At 45.7% G+C, this 25,069-nt stretch overlaps 1 protein-coding gene across 7 annotated transcripts in view; it reads left to right on the top strand.

Annotated features, from left to right (window-relative positions):
- RIN2 (Ras and Rab interactor 2) overlaps positions 1–21,134 on the top strand; it is a 135,863-nt gene extending 114,729 nt beyond the window's left edge. For 4 of the 7 annotated variants that reach the window (XM_065632913.1, XM_065632916.1, XM_065632918.1 and 1 more), the window contains 8 exons: positions 1,493–1,584; positions 2,653–2,727; positions 4,566–5,696; positions 11,226–11,531; positions 12,003–12,134; positions 15,601–15,764; positions 18,818–19,054; positions 19,838–21,134. In XM_065632913.1, the coding sequence (XP_065488985.1) occupies positions 1,493–1,584; positions 2,653–2,727; positions 4,566–5,696; positions 11,226–11,531; positions 12,003–12,134; positions 15,601–15,764; positions 18,818–19,054; positions 19,838–19,960 (2,260 nt within the window). In that variant the 3' untranslated portion in view covers positions 19,961–21,134. Of the gene's footprint in view, positions 1–1,492; positions 1,585–2,652; positions 2,728–4,565; positions 5,697–11,225; positions 11,532–12,002; positions 12,135–15,600; positions 15,765–18,817 lie in introns of all 7 variants that reach the window. The other 3 variants (XM_065632919.1, XM_065632915.1, XM_065632920.1) reach the window with 3 other exon arrangements.
- The last annotated feature ends 3,935 nt before the right edge of the window (positions 21,135–25,069 follow it).

Below are 25,069 nucleotides of genomic sequence, written 5' to 3' on the forward strand. Positions count from 1 at the left end.
CCACAGTTACCAGTAATAAATAAAACTTCAGTGGCAAAACTGTCCAGAGATTTCAGTAAATGAAGCTCACTCTTTGATTGTGGGTATGCTTTTGGAAGCGGATGCTTATTTTTCTGCATTCAGTGGAGAAACATCCTGAGCGTTTCTGTTTGCCCAGTGTTTCTGAAGTGGCAGCATCTACCCAGCATCCTTGTCCTCAGGCAGCAGTCTAGGGCTGCTGGGGGTGCAAGTGGAAAATGTATAGACTTCTTAGAAGGAAAGCAGATAGGCAGCTATTGTGAGAGAGAGAGAGTACCATTTGGTACATCACAGCAAAACTGGGAGGATTTCCCAAAACCAGAGGGAATTTCTTGCAATAGATAGTCTGTACGAGGAGTCAAGGGTTACTTATCTTTGTATTAAGTCTATTATGATATTCTAGACTCTATCTGTGGTACAACGTTGAAAGTATCTTTTCAAATACTTTTTAGTTAGTTTATCAATCTTGTGCATATGTTTGATTTGAATCTGAGTGGCGTTACAAGATCTTGTGTTTTCAACAAGTTAACATACAACATAGAGAATATTTATGTGATAAAAACCCACTGCCTCTCTGTGCTGCAACAGGTGGTTGGCTTGTTCACAGCCTTAAAAAAACATATGCTGACATCAGATGTATGTAGGATTCCTGTGCTCCGTTTGTTCTCATTTACTCGTACTACATAGGTGCTTCTACTACAGATTTTGCAGTTTAGCACGCACTGTTGTTTGAGTGTGGGCAGGCAAGAGGTACAGTATTGGTTGGTGGCAGTACTCATACAATGTACATATGGTTAGGTAGATTTGTCCCTTAAAATCTCTGTCTAAAAGCTTTTTCCACTGGATTTGGCTTATGTTGTTCATGCACTTGTGCATCTCCCTTTGTCAACGTCCATTGAACTTCAAGTATGCAGTGAAGAGAAACCACATACGAGAATAAATTATGAAGACTTTCTTAAATGAAGTGTGTTTTCAGCCTAGGACAGGGTAGTACCAAAGCATCCTAGCTTAGAAATTTTTAGGGTAGCTGCCCAGGTACTTGTTTAGATTTTTATTGTGAGAAGTGGAATTCAACTTTGAGAGCAATCAACAGCATATTCAGAAAATAAGAAGCTTCATTGAAGGGTTAAGGGCAGATAACACTTTTGCGTCTCGCTGGTATGCTTGTAAAAGACCAGCTGTAAAAGCATCTACTGGAATGGGAGAAAATATTGGATGGCTCTGTGGAAATGAGCCTAAATAGAGTCCTGGGGACTTGACTGTCATTTGCACTTCGCACCACTTTTCCAGTGTAAGGGAGCCCTGAGATTGGTAATGTTTTCACTGTTTGCTGTGTTTATTACTCTTGCTACCTGCCATAGCTCAAAAAGAAAACAAGAATCGGAGCTCAGCCACTGCCAGTGCCGAAAACAAATGCTTTTAAAACTATGGATGTTGTTGCAAAAAACACAATTATTTTTCTCTTCAACAACAGGGATGTCCTTCCATTCACTCTGAAGTTGCCTCATGCTATTGCTGCAGCAAAGACGGAAGCTGAACTTGAAGAGATTGCTCAGCTTGGACTGAGTAAGTCATTGTCTACATAGATTTCATAGCTGTAGCATTGCTGTAAGCTTGAAGAAATAGGCTGTATTAGTAGGTAGTTCATGTTGGTCAGTGATGATACAGATTTCATTTAGAAAAGCAGCTTCTCTTACTGGGAACCTTGTAATTGCCAAATGGTGACCTTGGTGTTCTTCCTTACTTCTGTGATATTTTTGTTACTGCAGTTTCCTTCCCTCCTTCCCTCCTCCCTCCCTCTTTCCCCTCTCTGGGCAGCCCTTGGGCAAAGCAAGTCTGACAATCCCCAGAAAGAGGCTTGATGTAGGTTTTCCTCCAAGGGCTGACGTTAGCTGCAGGCTCACATAGCAGCCACTAGCCTGGTAACTTGCTGGAGTTGCCACGAGAGTGTAGGAGCTGATGTTCACTGTTAATTAAACTGTTCAGATTGACATGTCATCTTAGAATGGTCATTTTTGAGATAAGCAACCCAATGCAGTAGCATATTAATAAAAGGAGAATTGTATGCATAGGATCTGCAGAATGTATCCACGTGTGTTGTTTTGGTGATATTTTTAAAGTAGCAAAAGGAAATGCAAGGACATGTCCTTGCATTGCTTGACTGCTACAACCAAATGCAGGCTCATTGTAAAACATATTTTGAGCTTGCAGGAGATGAGAAGCCTGGCGAGATTTGAAACATCAGCTCCACCCCAATGAATCGTTGAGCAACTCCTGCAAAGTGCTGAATGGCCTCATTTCCTTTTGCAGGAAGGCAGGGTTGACTCTCAGTATTCTTTGTCCCAGGAGATTTTTGAAGCATCTTTGATTTAGAAGCGGATCCTAACTAAATCAGAGTATTAGCATGAGGCTCTCTAGAACTGTTTGGTGGGACTCTGCAGCAAAGCCATACACAGGGAAGTATTGCACTGCTTTTCATTTTGTTTTGCTGCAGTAGCAATGCAATTAAGGGATTTGTTTTAGAGAAGAGACAAACAACTTCTGCACTGATTATCTGGTAATTGCATGAAAGTATGGATTTTCATGGGAATAGAGACAAACATGGAAGTGTTGATTAGGTGAATGTTTTGACAGAAAAAAGTCTGATTGGGACAGAGTGTAGTGAAGACAATCTCCCAGTAACACCTAGAAGCCTTAAAGTAACGTTAGGTGAGTTTCTCCATAGGAGGTGATAGTGTCGGTGTTGAGCAAGCTCTCCAGACTAACCATCTGTCCTGAGTACCTGAGAGCACCATTACTGCAGAGTGAGTCTTGCTCCTGAACTGTCTCTGTCTACATTGCATGCGGTGTTTCTTTAAGCTAATACGCTTCAAAGCTGATCAGTCTCTAACTGTGTGGTTGGTGTATTTGGGATCAGTTACCTGCTATACACCAGATTAAGATCACAGTTTCTGTGAGCAAAAACCAGACAACAAAGTCGAGATTTTGATAGAGTTTTAGGTGTCCATGTGCAAAAGAGCACACCAGGAATCCAGCCCTTCAACACAGTGCACCCAAGAGGTGCCTAAAATGACTCCCAAAGGCCCTTCCCGTTAAGTGTGAGCTTTCCTTAAGCAACAAATAGGCACAAAACACCCTGGTCCGAACACAGAGGGTTGTAGCTCCTGTCAGAGCTCTGTTGTGCTGTAGGCTCAGGAGAACTGAACAAGGCAGGTCAACAGTGTGTAGCCCAGCAAACCACACTAGGAAGAAACAGCAGTAAAGGTTTCAGGGCTGTTGCCAGCCTGTGCTGAACATAAGGTTCCCTCTCTTGGTCTCTTGTATTTCACCTGCAGCAACATTACATCCTGTGTGTTTGCAGCGGCCCCCATGCCAGGGCAGCTTGCTGAGTGGTCTGCAGACAGGATGTGGAGTCATGGGGCTGGAGAAGAACAGCAGCATTGCATGACTGTGTAGAGAATCATGTCTGTGCCTACACGTGCTCTCTGGCAGTGGCCTGTCACCAGAGGCCGTTTCCTGCCTTCTGCCCGTGGGCAAGACGTGGCTGTCAGGCCTGAACCCTGGTGTGGAGCGTTTGGCACTCGTGCAGTCAGGCCCAGGTGTCGTTGCTCAACAGCCCAGATGAGGCATCCTTACACTGCAAGACTGCAAATTTTGGCAAAATCTCCCTCCTCTGGTACTTCTCCCGTATTTCAGACTGATTGCTGTCCTCAAGAGCTTGTCTGGTGTCATTCTTCACACTTTCAGGAGCCGATGGGTTTTACTGTTGACTCAGCTTCACAAAGATGCTGACACTTTGCTGGGACAGAGCAGAAGCTGCAGTTGAAACTTGCTGGTTTAGTACAGGTTTTCCACACCGCTGGTGTGGGACTGCACACTCAGTCTATTTATGTGCTGCCGAGAGTCTAAAACCTCAAACAGTGTCACCATTGCAAAGGCAGGGCTGCAAGCCAGCGCTCTGAGACGCGAGCATTTCCTCCACGTAGCTAAAGATGACGTGTGCACCACCACAGCAGAATGTGAGCTGTCTTTTTATGTGTAGTTTCATTTGTTTACTATCAAAAGAAACCAAACCAAAGTTTTTATTGAGTTGCTGTGACCATCAGCTGGTGTGAATCAACCTAACTGTTGTCTTTAGTGGAGTGAGCTTATTAACACCAGCTGAGAATCTAGGCTTATTTCTCCTGAGATGCTAGTAAGTAGTTTATGTTCATTTCAGTCTCAAGTTGGTAAGAATTACTCTGTTACAGTCTCCATTCTGTTCTGTGATTCTTAGTTTATTTTAAAGCTAAGTTCAGTGGGCTGGCACAAAGCTATGCATTGGTCATGGTATTTATGAGTAAGAGCAGCCCCAGGAGTGCAGCACGCAGTTATGTCTGGTGGTGCTCCAAGAGGTTCACTCAGAAGTTGTGGTTTTTTTCCCCTTGAATTAATAAAAGCTTGCCTAAATTTCTTAATACTTGAAACTGGTGATGTTGAGCTGAACGTTCTGAAAGCCATCTGCATGCTGTTTCATATTCTTATGCTAACGCAATGATGATTTTCAGACTTTTGGAGCTCCGCGGCTAACAGCAACCCCCCAGATCCCTCACCTCCCCGCAGGCCTGTGCCTTTGGACGGTGCCTGTAAAGACTCGCGCCAGCTCTGCCTTATAAATGGAGTGCATTCTATACGAACCAGAACGCCTTCGGAGCTGGAGTGCAGCCAGACCAACGGAGCGCTGTGTTTCATTAATCCCCTCTTCTTAAAAGTGCACAGCCAGGACGTCAGTGGAAGTCTGAAAAGGCAGAGCCCAAGAGCTCCGGACGCGAATGGCACAGCGAGGCCTCGCTCCCCCCCGCCCCGGCCGCCACCTCCTTCTATTAATAGCATCCTCACGAGTCCACAGCTTTCCAGGACTATAAAGCAGGCGAGCATGCCAGAAACAGTCAACCGTAAGAAAGAGAGAGGCTTGGATTTGCTGCAGCATAAACCAGCCCCTATTCCGCCTCCTCGGCTGAAGAAGCAGGCTGTCAGCTCGGAGGCGGAGGGCAGCACCAGGGCCGCGGCGGTGACCGGGCCTGGCAGCGGCGCAGGGCGAGTCCCCGAGGCCGCCGGCGTCCCAGGTGAAGCCCTGCCCGAGCCGGCTCCAGCAGCCGCCAAAAACACGGGAGCTCCCAGCTCTGAGTCACACACGCCCTGGAATGGAGGCCGGCAGAGACTGAGCGACATGAGCATTTCCACCTCCTCGTCCGACTCGCTGGACTTCGACCGCGGCATGCCGCTGTTCGGCTACGAGGGGGACACCAACAGCAGCCTGGAGGACTTTGAGGGGGAGAGCGACCAGGAGAGCATGGCACCCCCTTTGAAGCCCAAGAAGAAAAGAAACAGTTCGTTTGTTCTCCCCAAGATTGTGAAATCTCAGCTACGGAAAGTCAGTGGAGTTTTCAGTTCCTTCATGACCCCCGAAAAGAGGATGATCAAGAAGATTGCAGAGATGTCCCAGGACAAACGCACTTATTTTGGATGCCTAGTGCAGGACTATGTCAGCTTTCTCCAGGAAAACAAGGAGTGCCATGTTTCGAGCACTGATATGCTGCAAACGATTCGGCAGTTCATGACCCAAGTCAAGAACTACTTGTCCCAAAGCTCCGAACTTGATCCCCCAATCGAATCGCTGATTCCCGAGGACCAAATAGGTAAGAAATGTCCTGTGTTTTGGGCGGAGGTGAAAATGTGCGCTCTGTGTTTATAGCGATACACTTTGTGAGGGTTCAGAAAGGTGGGCTTGACATTGCTAGCAGAGTTTGAGCCATTGTGTATTTGAGTCTTAAAACAAGACACTACCACACCCCCGCCGTGCCCCAGATCACCCTGGCGACTCAGAAGGACTAAGCTACAAATTCGTTCATAAAAATTATCCTTAAAATAGCTACAGTGTGGACTTTTTACCTATAATTATTACTTTTTTTTTCTTTAGCTGCTGTACTGTTAACAATACAGAATCCTTTATTTGCTAGCACACGTGTATTTTTCCCCTGAATTTGGCTGAAATAGTTCTAGACGTTTGGACCAAAACTGTGCCAATTTTAACCATATGGAATGTAGCCATAAAAGCAGAATTTATTCAAAACCCATGACAGTTAGGAGCAGACGCACATTTCATAGGAACTTGCTTTTGAAATAAATCTCATTCTTCCAAATGTTCTCATTCACTCCTAGCAAAGCTATGCTGTCCCTACACTTGAAGTTAGATAAAAATATATATGATAGTTCAAAAAACAAAACAAAAAACCACAAATGTGTACAAGAGAGAGAAGGGGCTGCTAATTCCAAGATTTCTATACGTCTTTGTTACATGTATGTGTTTATAAATGGTTGCAGATGAGCTATATGTTTGAATACGTTCTAACAACAGAGAGAGACTTGTGCATCCACAAAAGAGAAATCATTGTTGCTGCATAAAATCTCACTGCTTCTCTATCTTGCCGAGTCTGAGCAGTATTTGTAAAAGAGTCTATAAGCCACATTTAGGAGGTAAACATCCCTCAGGGCAGAATACTTTCCTTGTGAGCTCAGCTCAGTCCTAATTTGCTTGTTTTTCTCCCGTACCCCAGTGTCCCAACAGTTGGCCCACTGCAAAACTGGCAGATAGTTCTTTCTCTGGGACTAGAGGGTGATTTTATGTTGACATTTCTGTCCTTGATGGAGAGGAAGTATTGTCATGTAACCTCAACTTCATATACACAAAGTCAAGCCAAAGAAAGAAGCATTGCTAAAGCAAATACAACACTGCAAAGGGTGTCCTTGAAACTGAGACTCTTTCAAAGGCATGTAATGTTCTCACTAGAATAATAAAGAACGTTATGTGGGTGTTAAGTGGAAGAAAATAAGGGCGAGTTGAGCAGTGGTGCAGGCGCATTTTCGCCTGGATTTCTGCAGAGTACTGAATATTGGACAAGGAAGTACAGATCTAGTGTGCGGGTAACCTTGTGAAAGCTTGATTTGACTTGTTCATTGTAAGGGTGTGGTTAAATTGGACTATGGGTCTCTGAAGACTGGCAAAATGCTGTCTGCTTTTAAATGTTTCTGTAGTTTGGAGTAGCATGAGCTGTGAAACATAATAACTAAACTACATTGGTTTTCTGCAGTGACAGAAAGTCTGGTTTTGATCATGTGATTAAATGCAATTACTTTACAAAGCGGGATAAACAAAGGAAGAACTTGCTTTTGAATCACAAACTGCCTATGGCTTGAGCCTGCAAACAACCTCAGTGGATCAGGAGCATCAGATGTTGCTGATCTAAGCAGATAGCTATGTGACAGCAAGATTTAGTCATCCCTATAGAGAACTTTTTATGATGTAGCCCTGCCCATTATCCACAGTTTTGCTTGACTCTTTCAGTACGGAATTGCAGCCTGAATTTTAACATTGTGAGTAGTTGTTTATCCTGTCTGTCAGTTTGCACTTCTGTGGCACCTCCCGTTCCCCCAGCAGAACTGCTGCTGGTCACCCGTTTGGGGCAGCCAGACCTCTCCTTACCCCGCTGTCATCTCTTGAATTTCGGTACATGCTGGAGCAGCACCGCCCAGGCTTAGCAGAGCCCTTGGTATTTGGAACTTTCTTCTGTGTCTGTGTAATGATCCTTGTGATCACGTAGCTTCTCGTGTAGAGCTGCATGATGGAGTTTCCAGGCTCTTGTAAGCAAAAGACTTCTGTGGGAGATCTTTAAAGTTTCCCAGCCAGGGGCCATATCAAGTTGTTTAACTTCTGCCAGATCATTGGGAGAATGTGCATCAGTGTTTCTAATTATTCCTGACAGGTGCCTCCTAATCCTAGCACTGTAGGCTCTTAACCCTTCCTGAAACAATGGGATTCCCGGCGTTAGGACAGAACTAAGATTAAGGCACACGTCTTTTTATTGTTTAGGGACGAATGCAAAGTATCTTTTAAAAAGTTGTCTACACCTGAATATGTATTCACAGAATAAAGACTTGGACTGGTCGGAGGAGACCCTGATAGTCCACAGCTGCCTGAATAGCAAACGTTCAGGAATTTTTGTTTGTGTTTCTTTTCCTGGCTGTGAACAGAAAGGAGTCCAGTTGACTGTCATTACTTTGCCAGGTGATCCCCAAGTGGGATCTAACACCTGACATGCGCCGTCTTAAAATAGATCCATGTCAGTCATGCCAGCCAATGAACATGCAAGATACCGGGAAGATCCAAAACAAAGCAAATGCAGTGTAGTCAGGTGTGCTACTTGTACACGCCACGCTGTTCCAAAGCAACCTTCTGCTTTCAGCCTCCAGGACAACGTTATTTGTGCAAGACTGTGCCTTTTTGTGGTGGTTCCCAGGCTCTCTCAGTCTCTTCGTAAGCCCTTTGTTTACTGGTGGATGGCTTGGCCATCACAGATGATAAACAAGGCTTGTGTGTGTAAATCCAGGGAGTGGACACTGACTGGTAACCTCAGTGGAGCAACAACAGTTGGTTACAGGTAAACTGGCAGCCTGGAAAAGGTGAGAGCACACCTGCAATTTCACACAGCGAGAGTTGTAAAGAGGCTGTGTAAGGACACTTGTGATGACTAATATTGTCCTCTCTAGATGCAAATTTGTGGGGTTTGCAGCAAAACAAAATAGCATGTCAGCACAGGATACAGATGTGTTTCCACAAGTCACAACGAAACTAGCTGGCTGGCCTTCACAATTCATTTATCAAAGCATTTCCAGTTCCCATTTTGAGGCTAGAGGCTAATTATAAGTGTCATTTCAGGAACGCTACATGGCGCTCAGCTCAAATGATATTCAATTAAAAAAAAAAAAAAAACAACAGCTGAAGAGTGTCTGTCTTGGAGTATTAAGCATTTGAAAACACTTTGCGTATGCTGAAGTGAACAGGAATTTTTGTTGCCAGTTTGGATCTGAGAAATATAGAGATGCTACCACAAAGGATCAGTGCTCAGTTCACATCTTAGATGCTAATTTGCCCAGGATACCCTTGTATACTTTTTTTGGTGGCCATTAGAAGTTAACACAATGAAAGCTGCTGCTTGCTGGGAATTGTTTTGTGGGATCATATCCAGAAAACACGTTTCTCTGAAAGGGGCCAGGGACAGCAGTTCAGAAGGACGGATAAATAGTTGGATGGTCTGATCCCAAACATGCTTATAGATGTCTTCTGACACTGATTATTGGTCTAAGACCCAGATCATAGGAAATGCTGTCCTTCCAGGCTTTAACAATAACAGAAGTATTAATGTAGGTTTTGTATTAATTAGGATACATATGGGTGTTATTATTGATGGTTAAAAAAAGTCCAGTCCTTATCAATCTTGCTATGTTATTGGCCTCAACAACTTGCTAGAATTTGATACTTGTTAATTTAAGGACAGAACTCTGGTTCTTCTGTCTGTGCCAAGAACTCATAAGGGAGAGGAAGAGATGGTTGGTTGGGTTGGGTTGGTGGGGTTTTTTGGTTTGGTTGGTTTGGTTTGGCGTTTTTTTCGTTGGTTGCTTTTTTGGAACCGCCACCAAAAACCTTGGGCAAACTGTCCTATTCTGGTCGCTTCCTCTTTTGCTGGCTGGTTCTGTGCAAACTTGCTGCATTGGCAGTTTCACTCTGCCCTTAGTAAGCCAAGGCAGTTAGTATCTTTTTGGAACCACAGTTATATGTCCTTTATTTCATTTGCCTCCTATTACCTCTAATATAGTTGCTGAACCGTACTGAAGGATGCTTTACTAGATACCCCATCGTATTTTTATCTGCCTGATCACATTACCAGCACAGAAGCCATTAGGAACAGCCTTCAGCAGTAAATGCAGACACAGACAAACAGAGAATAAACACAACACATGAAGCAAAGGCACCGTAAGAGGAGTCTGTGAAGGGCATGTTTCTATGTGAAAGACGGGTATGAAGACCCAAAAGGAAACATGGCTGAACACAAGGATAAAATAAATGAAAGCATAAAGCAAAAGCAAGAAACCAGAAGTAGCTCATGCATGTTTGGAGAGTGAGTGTGTAAATCCCAAGCTTTAGAAATAGTCTGCAATTTAAAAAAAAAAAAGGGGGGGAGGGAGAAAAGAAAGAGACTGTGATCTAAGAAAAACACACAAGATCAGGCAAAGAACCTAGAAAGGGCATGAGGTTTACTGAAACTTGAATGGGCCAGCACTGGCAGCAGGAATGTCCGCTGCTGGCTTGTGTAACGGGTGATCCAACAGCGACACAGGCTCCTCTTTCCGCTCCGGTCCCTGTGCTGCCCAGCACCTCCGCCTGCTCCAGGCTCGGGTCCTGCCCCTGTCAGGCTGAAAGGTCACCAGTTTCTTTTGTAATTGTGGGAGTTCATTATGGTACAAGTAATTGATGTAAGCTAATCATTAATGTAAGATGTTGCCATAGGGACACTGAGTGGGAGAGGAAATTAGTTTATAAAGGCAAGGTTTGCAGAGAAAATGTTTAGCAAAGAGCTTTCCCTGCCGATGTGGTCCATACTTTGAAAATGCAGAATAACTGTTAAAGAAAAACTTGAGTAGAAGAAAAACAAACAAACAAACAACCCACTAAGTTAGTGATTACTGTGCCGCGTGCACACTTGCCAAACAAAGAACTTCAAACTTGATGACAAAGCTGTATATAAGCTTGCATGATGAAATTTGAAGCTGGGCAAACACGGCTTGGTTTTCATGTATAGTTTAAAGCCCATAATCTGTCCAGCTTGATAAAAATCTTGGCAAAGTTGAGCCAAGTTTTAGGAGACCTTGGTTGAGTTATAGTTCCTGATGGAAACTATGCAAAAAGGATGGGCTTTCATGCCAAAGCAGACAAAAGTTTTGGTTTTGAATGCATTTTACTTGAAGTTTGGGAGTTAAAGTCTGAGTTCAAAGTCAAATAAAACTCAGAGACTTCTGGCCAACAAAAGAAAAAGTTAACTGGAGCCACAGCTTGCTTTTTTTTTTTTTTTTTTGCTTTCTTGTGACAGTCTGTAGTCTGTGGGTTTGTTTGTTCATTTTTTATTTACCACATTGCCATAAATGAAAATGAAATACAGATCCTGCTCTGCCTTTTGTTTTCTTGTTAACAAACATCTGGAAACTCGGCTTGCATAATAAATAAGCCTTAGCAAGTCGGGTTTGCTCTGCAGTGTCTCTTTTGGGAGTGGTTCTATTAATACTGGCTCTGGTCTAGAGCAGGAAGTCAGCTGGACTGTGTTTTCCCGTTGCAGATGTTGTCCTGGAGAAGGCCATGCATAAGTGCATTCTGAAGCCGCTGAAGGGCCACATTGAAGCGATGTTGAAAGAGTTTCATACCGCAGATGGTTCTTGGAAACAGCTAAAGGAAAACCTGCAGCTGGTGCGGCAGAGGAATCCTCAGGAACTGGGTGTCTTTGTTCCAACACCAGACTTTGTGGACGTTGAAAAGATTAAAGTCAAGTTCATGACCATGCAGAAAATGTATTCACCTGAAAAGAAAGTTATGCTGCTGCTGAGAGTTTGCAAGTTGATTTACACTGTTATGGAGAATAACTCAGGTATGGTGCTTCTGTGGTTCAAGTTCACTGATAATCCAGACCTGGGGCTGTCTTTTGGTGGAGGAAATCAGACCACCTGATTCTGCAGATGTCTCCTTCTCCTGCAGCTCTTGTAGCATCTTGCTCTTTTGAGAGGAATTGTTCCTCTCTGCTCCTTTCCTGATATCTCCGATGCATCTGGCAGCACGTTACAAATTCAGTGTGAAGCAGAGTCGTGAAGCAGCTTAAAAGGAAACAGCTTTGCTTTAGCCGTAGCCTTTTGAAACTGGCCATCAGAAAGGCTGTCCTGTGAGCCTTGAATTTGACACTAGTTCTACATGAGTATTCACTTTCCTGCATACTGATAACAGGAGATTCTAGAGTAATACAAACGTACTGGCTGGTGAAGGCAGCAACATACCGCTTTCCTTTCAAACACTGAAACTGGTAAAAGGGTGTGATTTGTCTGTCACTGTGTTCTCTTTAACCCAGGGAGGCTGTATGGAGCTGATGACTTCTTGCCTGTGTTGACGTATGTCATAGCCCAGTGTGATATGCTGGAGCTGGATACTGAAATTGAGTACATGATGGAATTGCTGGATCCATCTTTGCTGCATGGAGAAGGTAATCTATTTGTTTTTATTCGCATGGAATAAAGGAAGGGGAATTCTTCCACATAGTGCAGTTGCTGTTAACCTTGTTTGAGTAGAAATCCTTTCGTGGAGAGTCCTAAAGTCAGCCATGTTGTTAGTGTAAGAAGAGGATCTCATCACGTTTTCCACCTTGAAGTAAGAGAAGGGTGTTTAGCTGCAGAATACAGGCCTGAGTGACCTGATAATCTACTGATGTGTACCACCCTATGAGGGAATACGTTGTTTTCAGCCAAGAAGGGGGAGACGCTGTGACTTAGCAAGCAAACATATACACTGTGCGGGTGTCAGATGTGGTTACCCTTCTGTGCCTGAAAATATTCTGAGATCATTTGTAGGGTTGCAGCATTCAGTTAAATTGTGAGACATGTAATGGGACTTGGGCTAGGTGCTTTGTAAAAACTGCTGGGGGAATTCTCTGCCAGGAAAGGGCTTTTGAGAATATTGCCCGCTTAATGATCTTTGCTTCTTCCCAATATTTGCTTCTCACAAAGTATTTTTATAGTGCTAGCAATATGTTTCCTAAGGCACTCTTGAATGATGGCTGAAGTCCACTAGAGGCAGGGAAGTCAGAAGTATTCTGCAAGCCCTTGGTAGGCCCCAGAATCTACCAGTTTATGAGGAAGTTTAAAGGTTCTTGTGACGAAGCTCAGCTGTGAGTTTAGGTATGTGTGTGTTTGCCACTCCTGCTATCTCTTGTCTTGCTGAAATTGCTGTATCCTCTTACTCGCCCGTATGCATGAGAGAACCGTGCCAGGATTCCTCCAGTGTGGCACTAGTCTGTTTCCTGTTTTGTTTGCATAGCATCCTCTAGTGCATTGTTCAGGAATCTTAGAATGGAAAATACTTGAGATGTGAAGCTGGATATCACTTAAGATGCTTGAAAAGCAGAAACATTTACTGGACTGTTACGTCATGTTGTTTTTAATGCAGCAAAAGAAGTGCATCCACTGGCTGGCCCTGCCTTTGGCACCAGCTGAACTATACTGAGCAGGATAAATCCTTTAGTGCTTTGGGGTTGTGCAGGTCAAATGTAACGTGTTGTCCAGTTTGTCTCATGAGTCTTGCATGTGCTTTGTGTATTAAAGTTGCAACGCTAAAGGCCAAAAGCATGCTCTCAGTATTCTCCCATGAACACTACGGGCTCGGGGAAGAACAGCTGGAAAGTGCCTGGTAGAAAAGGACCTGGGGGGTGTTGGTGACAGCGGCTGAACATGAGCCAGTGTTTGCCCAGGTGGCCAAGAGGCCACCAGCATCCTGGCGTGTATCAAGAGCAGTGCGGCCAGCAGGCCCCGGGCAGTGACCGTACTGTGCTGGGAATGGGGAGGCCAAACCTTGAATCCTGGGGGCAGTTTTGGGCCCCTCGCACCAAGAAAGCCCTTGAGGCGCTGGAGCGAGTTGAGAGAAGGGAACGGAGCTGGTGAGGGGCTGGAGCACAAGTGTGATGGGAGCGGCTGAGGGAGCTGGGGGTTCAGCTGGAGAACAGGAGCTGAGGGGAGACCTTCTGATCTCTGACCTGCCTGAAAGGAGCTTGGAGCCAGGGGGGGTCGGGCTCTGCTCCCCAGGAACAAGCGCCAGGACCAGAGGAAACGGCCTCAAGTTGCGCCAGGGGGGGTTGAGGTTGGATCTGGGGAACAATTTCTTCCCCAAAGGGCTGTGGGACATTGGAACAGTGTCATGGAGGCACCCCAAAGTCAATTTTAGGCAGACAACAAGGTCCAAAACAGACTTTATTCTGGTTGGAAAAGTGCAGCCAGTAAACCAACTAGAAACAGGGTTTGTACAATTAGTTAGCACTCCGATAACATAAAATGCAAGTTCGTATATCAGTTGAGGAGATTATTGGGGTGCAGCAAAATAAGAATAATGAGGATCCACAGCGTGCATGTACGCACTCACAAGAAACAAAACCAGAGCCCTCTGCCCCGTTTTGCCCACAAGAAACAAACACTCGCCTGTTTTCGGCAAGGACTCACTCAAGGCTATGTCCAGTAAATTATCGCTGAACCAGACGAGGAGGTGAGGCGCTCCCGATCCTGGGAAGTTTCCTTAGACGGCGTTCCGGTCTGAGGGGAGAGCCCAGCTCACAGACCCGCTGCTCCGAGAACGCCACACAAAGGGAGTCTTCGGCGGGAGCCCCGCTTATGGTCTGACCAGATCTGGCTGTGGGCATTCCAGAAGCTTCTCAGCTTCTCCGCGCCCCTCCTCTGCTAACGACCCTGTCAGCCCACTCCGGGTCCCCGCAAAAGAGCCGTTAACTGCCCATGGAAGGCCCCGGTTCTCAGAGCGGGATGCAACTGCCGCACCGGGTCTCGGGGCGGGGGGAGCTGCATCTGCCGCAAACAGGCTGCCCAGGGCAGTGGTGGAGTCACCATCCCTGGATATTTTTAAAAGATGCAGAAATGAGGTTCTCAGAGACAAGGGTTAGTGCCGGACTTGGCAGTGTGTGGTTAACAGTTGGACTCAATGATCTTAAAGGTCTTTTCCAACCAAAATGATTCTATGATTCTAGTACAGAAAATACTACTGTGAGCATAGAATGCGTCCTTGAATGACTCCATGAATAGATTGTGCTGCCTCCTAATTGGACACTCCCACTCAAATGGTTTACTTAAAAAAGGGGGGGGGGAGGAGCGAGAGAAATAAATGACAGCATGTGTTTGTTTCTCCTGGTTGTTGAGGACTGTTACCTCTTGTTGAGACTCATTTTCCTTTGTGACCTGTAGCTTCTTTTGTGTATTGGCAGCTCTGTCTTGTCTTCAGTGTGTTCTCCACTCATGTAATAAAGGTGAAGTATGGAGGACTGTAAACATTACCTCCTGAACTAGTTGGACATTATGGGGAATGCTGAAAAGGTGACAAACACAGCCTTCCTTTTAAAAACAAACTCTTCGGGATGCTTCCAGGGTACAAATCACATGTTCAGATGGTGCTTTATTGCCACTAAGGGTGGTGGTTGCTTTTAAGTTCCTGAAAAGTGGTCGATTGTCTTTTACTTTGTTTAAGCAGCTATGTTTATTTCACCCACACTCGAAGCTTGGGAAGAAAACAAATTACTTTTTGGAAATTGTTTGGAAGAAACCTCATGTTCCAACTTTGTAAAAATGCTCAGGAGTAAAGAAATAACACCAGTAACCAGCCGTCCCCAGCACTGGTGGACCCAGAGCTAGATACTATTGCACCACTCGGTAATACGGAGTGCATGCAAGCCTGGCATGTCTCTTAGCAGCTGAGAACGCACCATCCAGTACTTTGCAGGCCAGTGAGATGTTTTTCTTTATGTATAAATATTGTGGCAATAGAAGCAGGGACTTTCATATGTATATATGTGTGTGTATATATATTTTTTTAAAAGTGTTTATACTTCCAATATGACCAGTCAGAACTAGTGTGCTGTTTGTGACCATTCTGAGAAGTTCTCCCCTTGCTGTCCTTCACAGGAGGCTATTACTTGACAAGTGCTTATGGAGCGCTTTCACTGATCAAGAACTTCCAGGAAGAACAAGCTGCCCGACTGCTGAGTTCAGAAGCCAGAGATACTCTCCGGCAATGGCACAAGAGGAGGACAGCTAACAGGATGATACCTTCAGTTGATGATTTTCAGGTAGAGCTTAGGGCTGAATCAAAAACAGAGGATGATTGTTTTGCTGGAAATCCCCATTTGAGAGGTATGATTCATAACAGTTCTCTTGGGGCCACAAGGTAAGTGGGAGTGAAGCAGTGCTGAGAATATGGCTGGCAAATTTGCCTCGGTTTTGAAGTCTTTGCACTTTATAATAGAGTTAGGTTATAATGGTCTAAAGAAAACACTGAATAGTGGAGCTTTTGCACCCTCCTGTTTAAGTCATGCAGAGCAAGGACAAACTGAATCATATCTTAGATCCAGCTTCTTTTCAGTGGTATAAATCAGCACAGCTCCCCAGTAGCTAATGGTGGCATACAGCAGGTAGTAGAGAAGAAGGTGGGAGAAAAGCTTGCCCTCAGTTTTAAAGTTTAAGCAAGGAGTCGAGTCCTGTGCTACGGATGACATCATGTTTGTTTGTGTTTTTTTCCTTCCCCTCCATTTCTTACTGCTCTTTCAGAGTAGGGCAGTAACTTCAACTGAAGAATAACGAAACAGTCGGGATTCATTCATCTTTTAAAACCAGGCCTGCATGTCTTTCACATAGTATGCTGTTGGTTGTCTGTTCAGATGCATCAGTTTGTGGACTGAAGCAAGGAGAACGTTGGAAGAAAGGAAAGAAGAAAGGATCTACTCCTTTGTATTCAGTTGTTTACAGTTCATACCACAGCACAAAGCTGCCAGAGAGGCTAAGACCAACGATCAGTTAGATATGATGTAGCTAATAGCTTGGGAAGTGAAGGTGTGAGGTCATCAGGGGATAGTGAAACCTTTCAGTTGAGTCTCCTCCTGCTTTATCAGTGTTTGTGCAAAGGACTACAGCACAACATTGAGTAGGAAGGAGTTGGGAAAGTAAGCAGTCTTCCACCATTTGCTGCTCTTAGGAAGAGGAGAACCGATTAACAAAAATTCCAAACTATGGCCAGTGCACAAAGTTAGTCCTTCTTACTGGGATCCAGTTTATATTCTGCTTACCTGTAGTTAGATGTCACATTCAAGTAGCTCAAGTCTTTGTTCTTTCTAGCAAAACACTGCACTTTTCATAGGAAAATTCATCACCTTTATATTTCTGCTGGATGACTAAATGACAGAAGATTATTTCAGCAGGATCTTGTATTGTTTCACCTTCGGTTCCGCGGCAAATGAACTTTAGTCAAGCCAGTTGTACAGCTGTACGCGGGAAGATGCGGGACAGGGGAAGAGCTGGCAGCCAGCGTGTGCGGTGCTTCTTCTGTCGTCTCTTTCAAAAGAGCCTCGAATCAGATCACACCACTTCCAGGCCGTGCTTGGCACAAATGCAAGCGTTTTTCTGCCTGCTCAGGGTGCCGGTTTTCCATCTCCTGTTTCCACAGCCTGTAGTCCTGGAGTGAAGCACCTTCCCTACAACCAACGTGTAACACAACTCCAGCTCAGCCCGTCTTTCCCGTGCTGCACCAGGATGCGACCGCTGCATTTCTGTGACGCAGCCTCACAGCCCTGTCAGCTTTCGGGCCCTGGGAGGCCTTCATCCTCCCTCCCTCAAAGGACGGAAAAGCAAAAAGTCCCGTATTTTGTTGATGATTAAATACAACTTTCTGATACTGCATAAATAATTTTGATACTTGGTATATGAGTTACAGGCATTTGTACCGACTTCAACCTCTCCTTGAAGCAATCCTGTCTGTCTAAAAGCACATGCATTTAAAAACAGATCTTCTGTGTGTTAACTTTACATTGGCAATTAAAACCTTAATGTACTTTGCCTTATCGAGGGCTGGTTTTTTTATAATTTATTCATGCTGGGTAACAACAATGGATTAGTTCTATTCAGTTAGGTTCAGTCCCAATGGTTTAAATGCTGTTGCAAAGCTTCAGTGTTTCAGTCTGCAAGCTATCAAAAAATATGTCGTTAGAGACAAGAGCGCTCTTTGGAACCGAAGTTATATGAACGTTCTTTTAGTCTTAGCTTTTAACAGCTTGTTTTTATGAAATATCAATTTTTACCATTGTGATTTAGCATGCTTAATTTATTCAGTGCAGAAACATAGGGACCAGCTCAGTCAATAAACAGGTGTTTCTCGCTGTCATTTTTTTCCACCTCCTTTAATTTTACTGCTCTTTAGTCTGTAATTGCAGTTAATTCTGTTTTAAAAAATCACGTGACAGCAGGCTGCTTTGTTCATGTATCCAAAATATTTTGTGGGTTTTTTGTTTTGTTTGGGTTTTATTTGAAGCGTTTGCTTTTTATTTTACTTTTTAAATGCCTTTTGAGAGGTAGAACGGTATTTCCTTACAGGACATATTTAGAATTCACCCAGAGTTGTGGGCATGTTTCAGTTTCAACAGAGAAAAAATATACAGCTTTTCCCTAAGATCAGATGGATTTACTGTAATCTTGCAGAGAAAATTTTCTTTCTGCATCCCTCTAAGCCTTATTTAAAAAAGAAACTGCTGTCCCATGCAACTTGTTCACATCAGGCTCAGACAGCGAGTTGCCCCCAGTTAACGTGCCCGATGTGGGGATGGATGGATTGCCTTTTGCGTTCTGCAGCATAGGAGTCCAAGCACTAACCTGTGGATCAGCACCCCTGTGCGCTGCTGGCAGAGGGGTGTTTTTTTGTCTTTTTCCTTCTTCGTGAGGCTTCTGTTCTGTAGCGTTTACCCCGCAGTGGCAGCAGCATCTCCCGGGTGTGCTGCTCAGATGTTTATTTTGCTTCATAGCATCTTGTTTCCTACCAAGGCCAAACGTCAGGGCCCATTAAAACCACTGGCGTTTTGCATGTGGCTTTGAGGCTGTACCTGATCACTCTTAATTGCAGGGTTAGAATGTAAGCCAAGGAAAGGAGGGTGTCGGCTTATGAATTCCTGTTCTGCCCACGACAGCCTTGCCACAGCGTCACCACCACCATCGCGGTTCACTGGGTGCCCATAATGTTCGGGAATCGCCACGCGTGTTTCACAACTAAACCAGGGAGCCACTTGCTGTTTGTTGCTGACTCTTCAGAGGATGAGTTTTGGTTTTTTGTGTTTCTGATGTCTCTTTTCTCATTCTACAGAACTACCTTCGTGTTGCATTCCAGGAAGTCAGCAGTGGATGTACAGGAAAGACCTTACTAGTAAGACCATATATCACTACTGAAGATGTATGTCAGCTTTGTGCTGAAAAGTTTAAAGTGGACAATCCAGAAGAATACAGCCTGTTTCTTTTTGTTGATGACACCTGGCAGCAACTGACAGAGGATACCTACCCTCAGAAAATTAAGGCGGAGTTGCACAGCCGTCCACAGCCCCAGGTCTTTCACTTTGTCTACAAGCGTATTAACAGTGATCCATATGGTGCCATTTTTCAAAACAACGATGACTTGGCTTCTTAAAACCAGCAACTCGTCATTTAATTTCTGTTCCTTCTTAACTGTTGGCTGCCTTCCTTAGGAGCTAAAACAGGTCTTAAACCATAAATGCCTAGAAAACACATGTGGACACTTCCAGCATTGCTTACAAAACGCCATGTAAACCTTGCATATGGCCAGTTATGTGGAATATTCCACCAGCGTGTTAGAGTAAACAACCCATGAGGCTGAATTTCTTGTACCACAGACTCTTTCGCAACATAGTATACTATGGCCTTCTGCAGGTCTTTTGCTGTAGTGTGCAGAAAACTATTTTCTTACACTCATCCTGTAGCCAAATGTCATTTTGATTTAAATATATGTACACTAGACAAGTATTTCAGTAAACTGGCTGGTATGAGCTCAGTTTCACCAGCATGAGTTTGACAAGACTGTCCGATGCAGGGCATCAGTTAACTCATAATTACCTGGATGATTGCATCCTTTCCTAATTTTTTTAATTACACAAAATCGCCATGTTTTTATATATATATATATATATCATAGAAATTTTATAGCAGTTGCAGGTAAACTGTCAGGGTTGGTTTTTTAAATATTTTTTTAACTATAAAGTATTCTATAATTATGCATGTGATTTTAACATTTAATATACAAGAATAAATCTCTTGCTGGTTTTAGAGTATTGCATTAAAGGTCTTTGTGGTTTCTCTTCTTTTCCTGTTACAGGAGAGGTCTTATGAAACTTCTGTTATCTGTAAGAAGATTGTAACATTTGCACTGGTGATTTCAGTGCCTTTATCTGAACTTGGTGTACTCTTACCTGGATTATTTTTATATGCATTGTTTTAGACAGAACTAGGGGTTGGAAGAGGAAACTGAAAGAAAAGGATGTAGAGAAGGGGCAGAGAAAGAATGTCAAGAACCTAAGTTAGGCTTAAAATGTGTTAGTCTGCTGGTTCAGGCTCCTTGCAGAAAACAAGAGAAGGAGGTTGGTAAGGAACTTCTATGTAAGCAGTATTGTAGATTTGCAGAGGAATTTGACAGGACCTATCCCAGATACTATTTGTCTCAGCAGAGAATTAAATATATCAGTAAGGTGAAAGAGAACACTATTTTGTATAGTGTGTCACCAACATCAAAACGTGTCTCGGACTGCAGAACGTGTTCTAGCATTTCATGGTTCTAAGTTACTCAAGTAGATGAGATGTGGAAGTCAGTCCTCCGTATGCAAAGATAAAATGGCATTAAATGTGTGGTTTTGGTAGATCTGTCCACAACCGCCCGTGCTGCGGGTGCCGCTCTGGACCCTCCTCTCTTCAGAGTGACGTGGGGGTCTCCCCAGGTCTAGCAAGCAGCATAACACAAGGCAGACGGTTACAAAAACGTCATGGGCAGCATGTGTATTGTGCATACAGAGATCTGTAGCATTTCTGTCAGTTTGTGTATCTGAAACCCCTGCCACGTGTTTGTATTTCATTTTGTAAATGGTGAGTTTTGCACATAATAATACATTGTAATACTGAACTATAATTTTGGATGTTGTGTGCTGTGGTTTTTGGGGTGTGGGTTTTTGTTTGGAGTTTTTTTTTAAAGACATGGTTCACACTTGAATGTTCTGTGTATCAATAGACTCTAATGCTGCTGCTTTTCATACTGCTCGACCCATTTTAAACTCTTTTCAAAGGAGAGATGCAATAACATCATTATCTAGTTAGTGTGCTTGACCTGACCAGTCAGTAGGAGAGGCAGGCTGGTATCTCGACTGCTGAATGGTTTCTTGCAAAGTTAGAATCGACATTCAGTGCTGAAGAAAACTCCGGTATTTCCACATGATGGCAGCTCGCAGAGGGGGAGGAAGGACTGGGACAGAAAGGCAAAATTAGTAAGAATCTCAGAATTTCAGGCATGAAACAAAGGAAGCAAAGAGTGCAAAAAGGGAAATGCACGGGCAAACCACCTCAAGATGATTCTGCTGTCTGTTCTTGTGCAATTGTTTTTGGGGTTTTTTTGAAAATTAAAACATTTTACTCACTGTGGCGTGCAAAGCGCTTCTGATTTCTCATAATGCCAGGAAACAGATGGTACAAAAACTTTGGGTAAGGAATTTGGCCTCATAGAAATAAGCTATTCTGTCTTCTCCAGAGTGAGGTGTTTGATATTAGAAAATACTGAAAAGCGAGAAAATGCTTACAGTTGAGGGGGTATCTTTTATATTTATTACTCTCTCTTTTTTGAAATAGAGAAGTAACTGGAAAGGCTAAAGGAAATAAAGCTAAAGGTATTAAATCCCTAAAACTTACTAGTAAAAGAGGCTTAACAGAAAATTAACACTACATTAAGGGATTATTCATGAATTCATAATAACTACGTACTGTAAAATCATAAAATGCCACTTGCAGCAGCCTAAATCAAATCCGGCAACTTGTCATTTCCCTGAGTTGTTTTTCTTAATTTAATCACAAATGCTGTCACCCCTCCCTGCAGCCCCAGCCTCCCAGGCCCGTCCTGTGCTCAGGGGATTGGTTTCTCTGGAACCGCAGCAGCATGAACCAGGGGGGCGGATTTTGTAATTCCGGGAAAATAAGACAGCCCGAGAGAGAACTGTGTCCACAGAACGGAGGCACGCCGGCAGCTGCCGCCCTTCTCCGGGGGAGCGCCCTGAGCAAGGCCCCGCCCCTTCAGGGGCAGGCCCCGCCCCCTCGGGCGCCAGGCCCCTCCCCTCCCCTCCGAACCGGGCCGCGCCGCGCCCGGAGCAAGGCCCGACCCCCCTGGAGCCAGGTCACACCCCAGTCAGACCCCGCCCCCTCGAGGCCAGGCCCCGCCCACCCAGCTGGGCCCCCCCCACGGCTGCACCCACCAGGAGCTAGGCCCCGCCTCCCTGAGCCAGGCCCCGCCCCCTCGGGGGCAGGCTCCGCCTCCCAGCAAGGCCTCGCCCCCCTGAGCCAGGGCCAGCCCCAACAAGCCCCCCGCCCTGCACCAAGCTCCGCCCTCTGAACCAAGCCCCGCCCCCTGCACCGCCCCACCAAGCCCCGCCCCCCTGCAACAAGCCCCCCCCCCAAAGCCCCGCCCTCTGCACCAAACCCCGCACCAAGCCACGCCCCCTGCACCAAACCCCGCCCCCTGCACCAAGCCCGCCCCAAGCCCCAAGCCCCGCCCCAAGCCCCAAGCCCCGCCCTCACTGCCCAGCCCTCCTGCTGCCCTCACCCAGCGCCGCTGCCTCTGCCCTTTTAGTGTGCTGAAGGCAAAAAGTCTGTCCTTCCAAAAGAGAATTAGTCATTGACAGGAGCCCGTGGGAACGGTGGGTGAGCGCAAGGGGAACAGAGCAGGGAAACAGGCGGGGGGCGGCAGTGTGGGCGCGGGTGGAACGGGATGGGTGGTGCCCCAAAAGCACTCCTACTGCACAAAGCCGCATTCGGTGAGGAGAGGAGGCAGCTTTTTTATTTTATTCTTCAAAGTTGTAAGCTTACAGTATTATTGACCAAGCAAAACTGAAACACTGTTGGTATTCACTTTCGTTTGTTTCCCCACCGCTCCCTAATGTTTGGGAGCTCCAAGTCGGATTTTATTTTTTTCAATGACTAACGGACTTTTTTCAATGACTAACGGACCGAGAAAGAACTAGAAATGGAAACAGAGATTAAATAGAAGGGAAAGCCGCGCCGGCTGTGCAAATCGCCTGGAGGTTCCAGCGAGTGGGTGGAGAGAACGCGAAGGGCGGTGCAGAGCGGGCCAATCAGGACGCGCGAGAAAGCTGGAGGGGCGGAGCGGAGCGCCGCGCGGGGCAAACGGGGAGGGGTGATGATAGGCGGGGAGAATGGAAATTGACGTGCATAGGCAGCCAATCGGGTTGCGGGAAGGGAGGCGAAGGGGCGGGCAGGAGGGGGCGTGTCCCGCGGGCTTCCCGATGCGCATGCGCAAAGATGGCCGCTGGCAAGCGCGGGCGGCGCTCTCGGCGGCCGTGTGCGCGCCCCGCTCGAGCCCGGAGCGGTCCCGCCGCGCCGCCGTTCGTCGCCGTTTCTGCGCGGCCCCGGTGAGTGCCCGGCCCGGCCGGCTCCGCTGCGGCTCCGCCGCCCCGGAGAGTCGGCTCTGGGAGCCGTGCTTGTGGGGAAAACGGGCCCCAATGGCGCGGTCCTCGCGCGGCTGCGCCCCGAGGAGGGTTCGTGGGGGCGGAACACGGGGAGGAGCAGCCAATGGGACGGCGCGGTGGCGTGGAAAGCAGCCAATCAGAAAAAATGCCGAAGAAGAGCCCGCTAGGGTGTATTTTAGCTCACCGGGGAGACTGGGGAGCCACCTGGGGATAACGTGAATAGAGAAACCTCGATGAGATGTAATGGTCAGTGGCAGAAGTTGATTGACGGGAACCTGAGGAATCCAGCCTAGCAGATCCACCGGTCCTAGTAAAGCCAGGGAAACACAGAAAAGAAACGGAGTTTTTAATTGATACTGGAGTATCTTGTTCTATTTCGAACCAGGAAACGATACCCTCAGATAAAGATTTTGTAACTGTAGTGGGAGCTACTGGCCAACAAAAGAAAGCTTTATTTTTACGGCCAATCAAATATAAGTTAGGAAAACCAGTCGGAATGTATAAGTTCTTCTATATGCCTAGGTCTCCAAAACTGTTACTAAGACGAGACCTGTGAAAACAATTGAAAGCAATCATGACATTCAAACGGGGGAAAGTGAGATTCAAGATAAAAGAGCCGGGATTTTAATTGGCAATGATTCAAACCGACAAGCAAAGCCAAATAGCTCGGGAAATACTGGATCAAGTATTTGCAGGGGTATGGGCTTCGGCAGTTCCTGGTAAATCAAAGAATGCAGAACCAGTGAAAATTAATTTGAAAGCTGGAGCCGGACCAGTCAGAACTAGACCATATCCTCTGAAATTAGAGCATAGAGAAGGGGTAAAAGAAATGACCGGTAACTTTTTGCAGTTTAGGCTGCTGATAGAAGGTGAGTCAGAAGCGAGCACTTCAATCCGGCCTGTAAAGAAACCAGACAGTAAAAGCTATAGGTTAGTGCAAGATTGGAGAGCAATAAACAAAATTACCGCAGATTGACACCCGGTAGTAGCTAACCCTTACACATCGTTAGATAAATGGCGAGATAATCACAAATGGTCTACCGTGTTGGATTTCAAAGATGCCTTTTTCTGTCTTGCATTAGCCAAAGAGAGTCAGAAGCTTTTTGCTTTTGAGTGGGAAAATCCCTTTAGTGGGAGAAAGACCCAATTAACCTGGGTCGTGTCACCCCGGGGATTCAGGAGCAGCCCTGTGATTTTCGGAAACCAGTTAGCATGAGAACGTGACGCCTGGGAAGCTCTTCCGGGCAATGGGACTTTGTTGTCTCCTTATAGGCACGAAACCCGAAGAGGGTTGTGTGCAATGGACTGTAAGCTGACTGATTTTCTGCGATTAAGTGAGCATGGGGTTTCCCACAGAAGGCCCGGCTGATGCGGCACCGAGTGACTTATCTGGGATTGGAGATCTCCGGAGGACGGCGAGAGCTGGGGACAGAGCGGAAAGAACCTGTTTGCCGGACGCCGGAACCGGCGACGGTGAAAGGGCTGCGGACGTTTCTTGAAAGGACAGGTTGGTGCGGGCTTTGGATTTGGAATGATGGGCTCTCAGTAAAGCCTTTGTACGAACTGTTAAAAGAAAACAGCTCCGAGTTGAATTGGACGGGAGAAGCCGGGAGGGCTTTTTCGCAACTGAAAAAGGAACTGGCGAGGGCTCCGGCCCTGGGCCTCCCAGGTGTCACCAAACCATTTTGGTTGTACTCACACGAAAGGCAAAGTATTGCTTTGGGTGTTCCGGCACGGCGGTTAAGGTCTCCTAAGCGAGCCGTGGTCTGCTTCCCTAAGCAGCCAGACGAAGCGAGCAAAGGCCGGCCTGGCTGTCTTTGAGCCGTGGCAGCTGTCGCGCTCGACGTGCGGGAAGCTCGTAAGCTCACTGT

The sequence above is a fragment of the Caloenas nicobarica genome, chromosome 3, assembly GCF_036013445.1.
Source record: "Caloenas nicobarica isolate bCalNic1 chromosome 3, bCalNic1.hap1, whole genome shotgun sequence".
Taxonomy (NCBI): domain Eukaryota; kingdom Metazoa; phylum Chordata; class Aves; order Columbiformes; family Columbidae; genus Caloenas; species Caloenas nicobarica.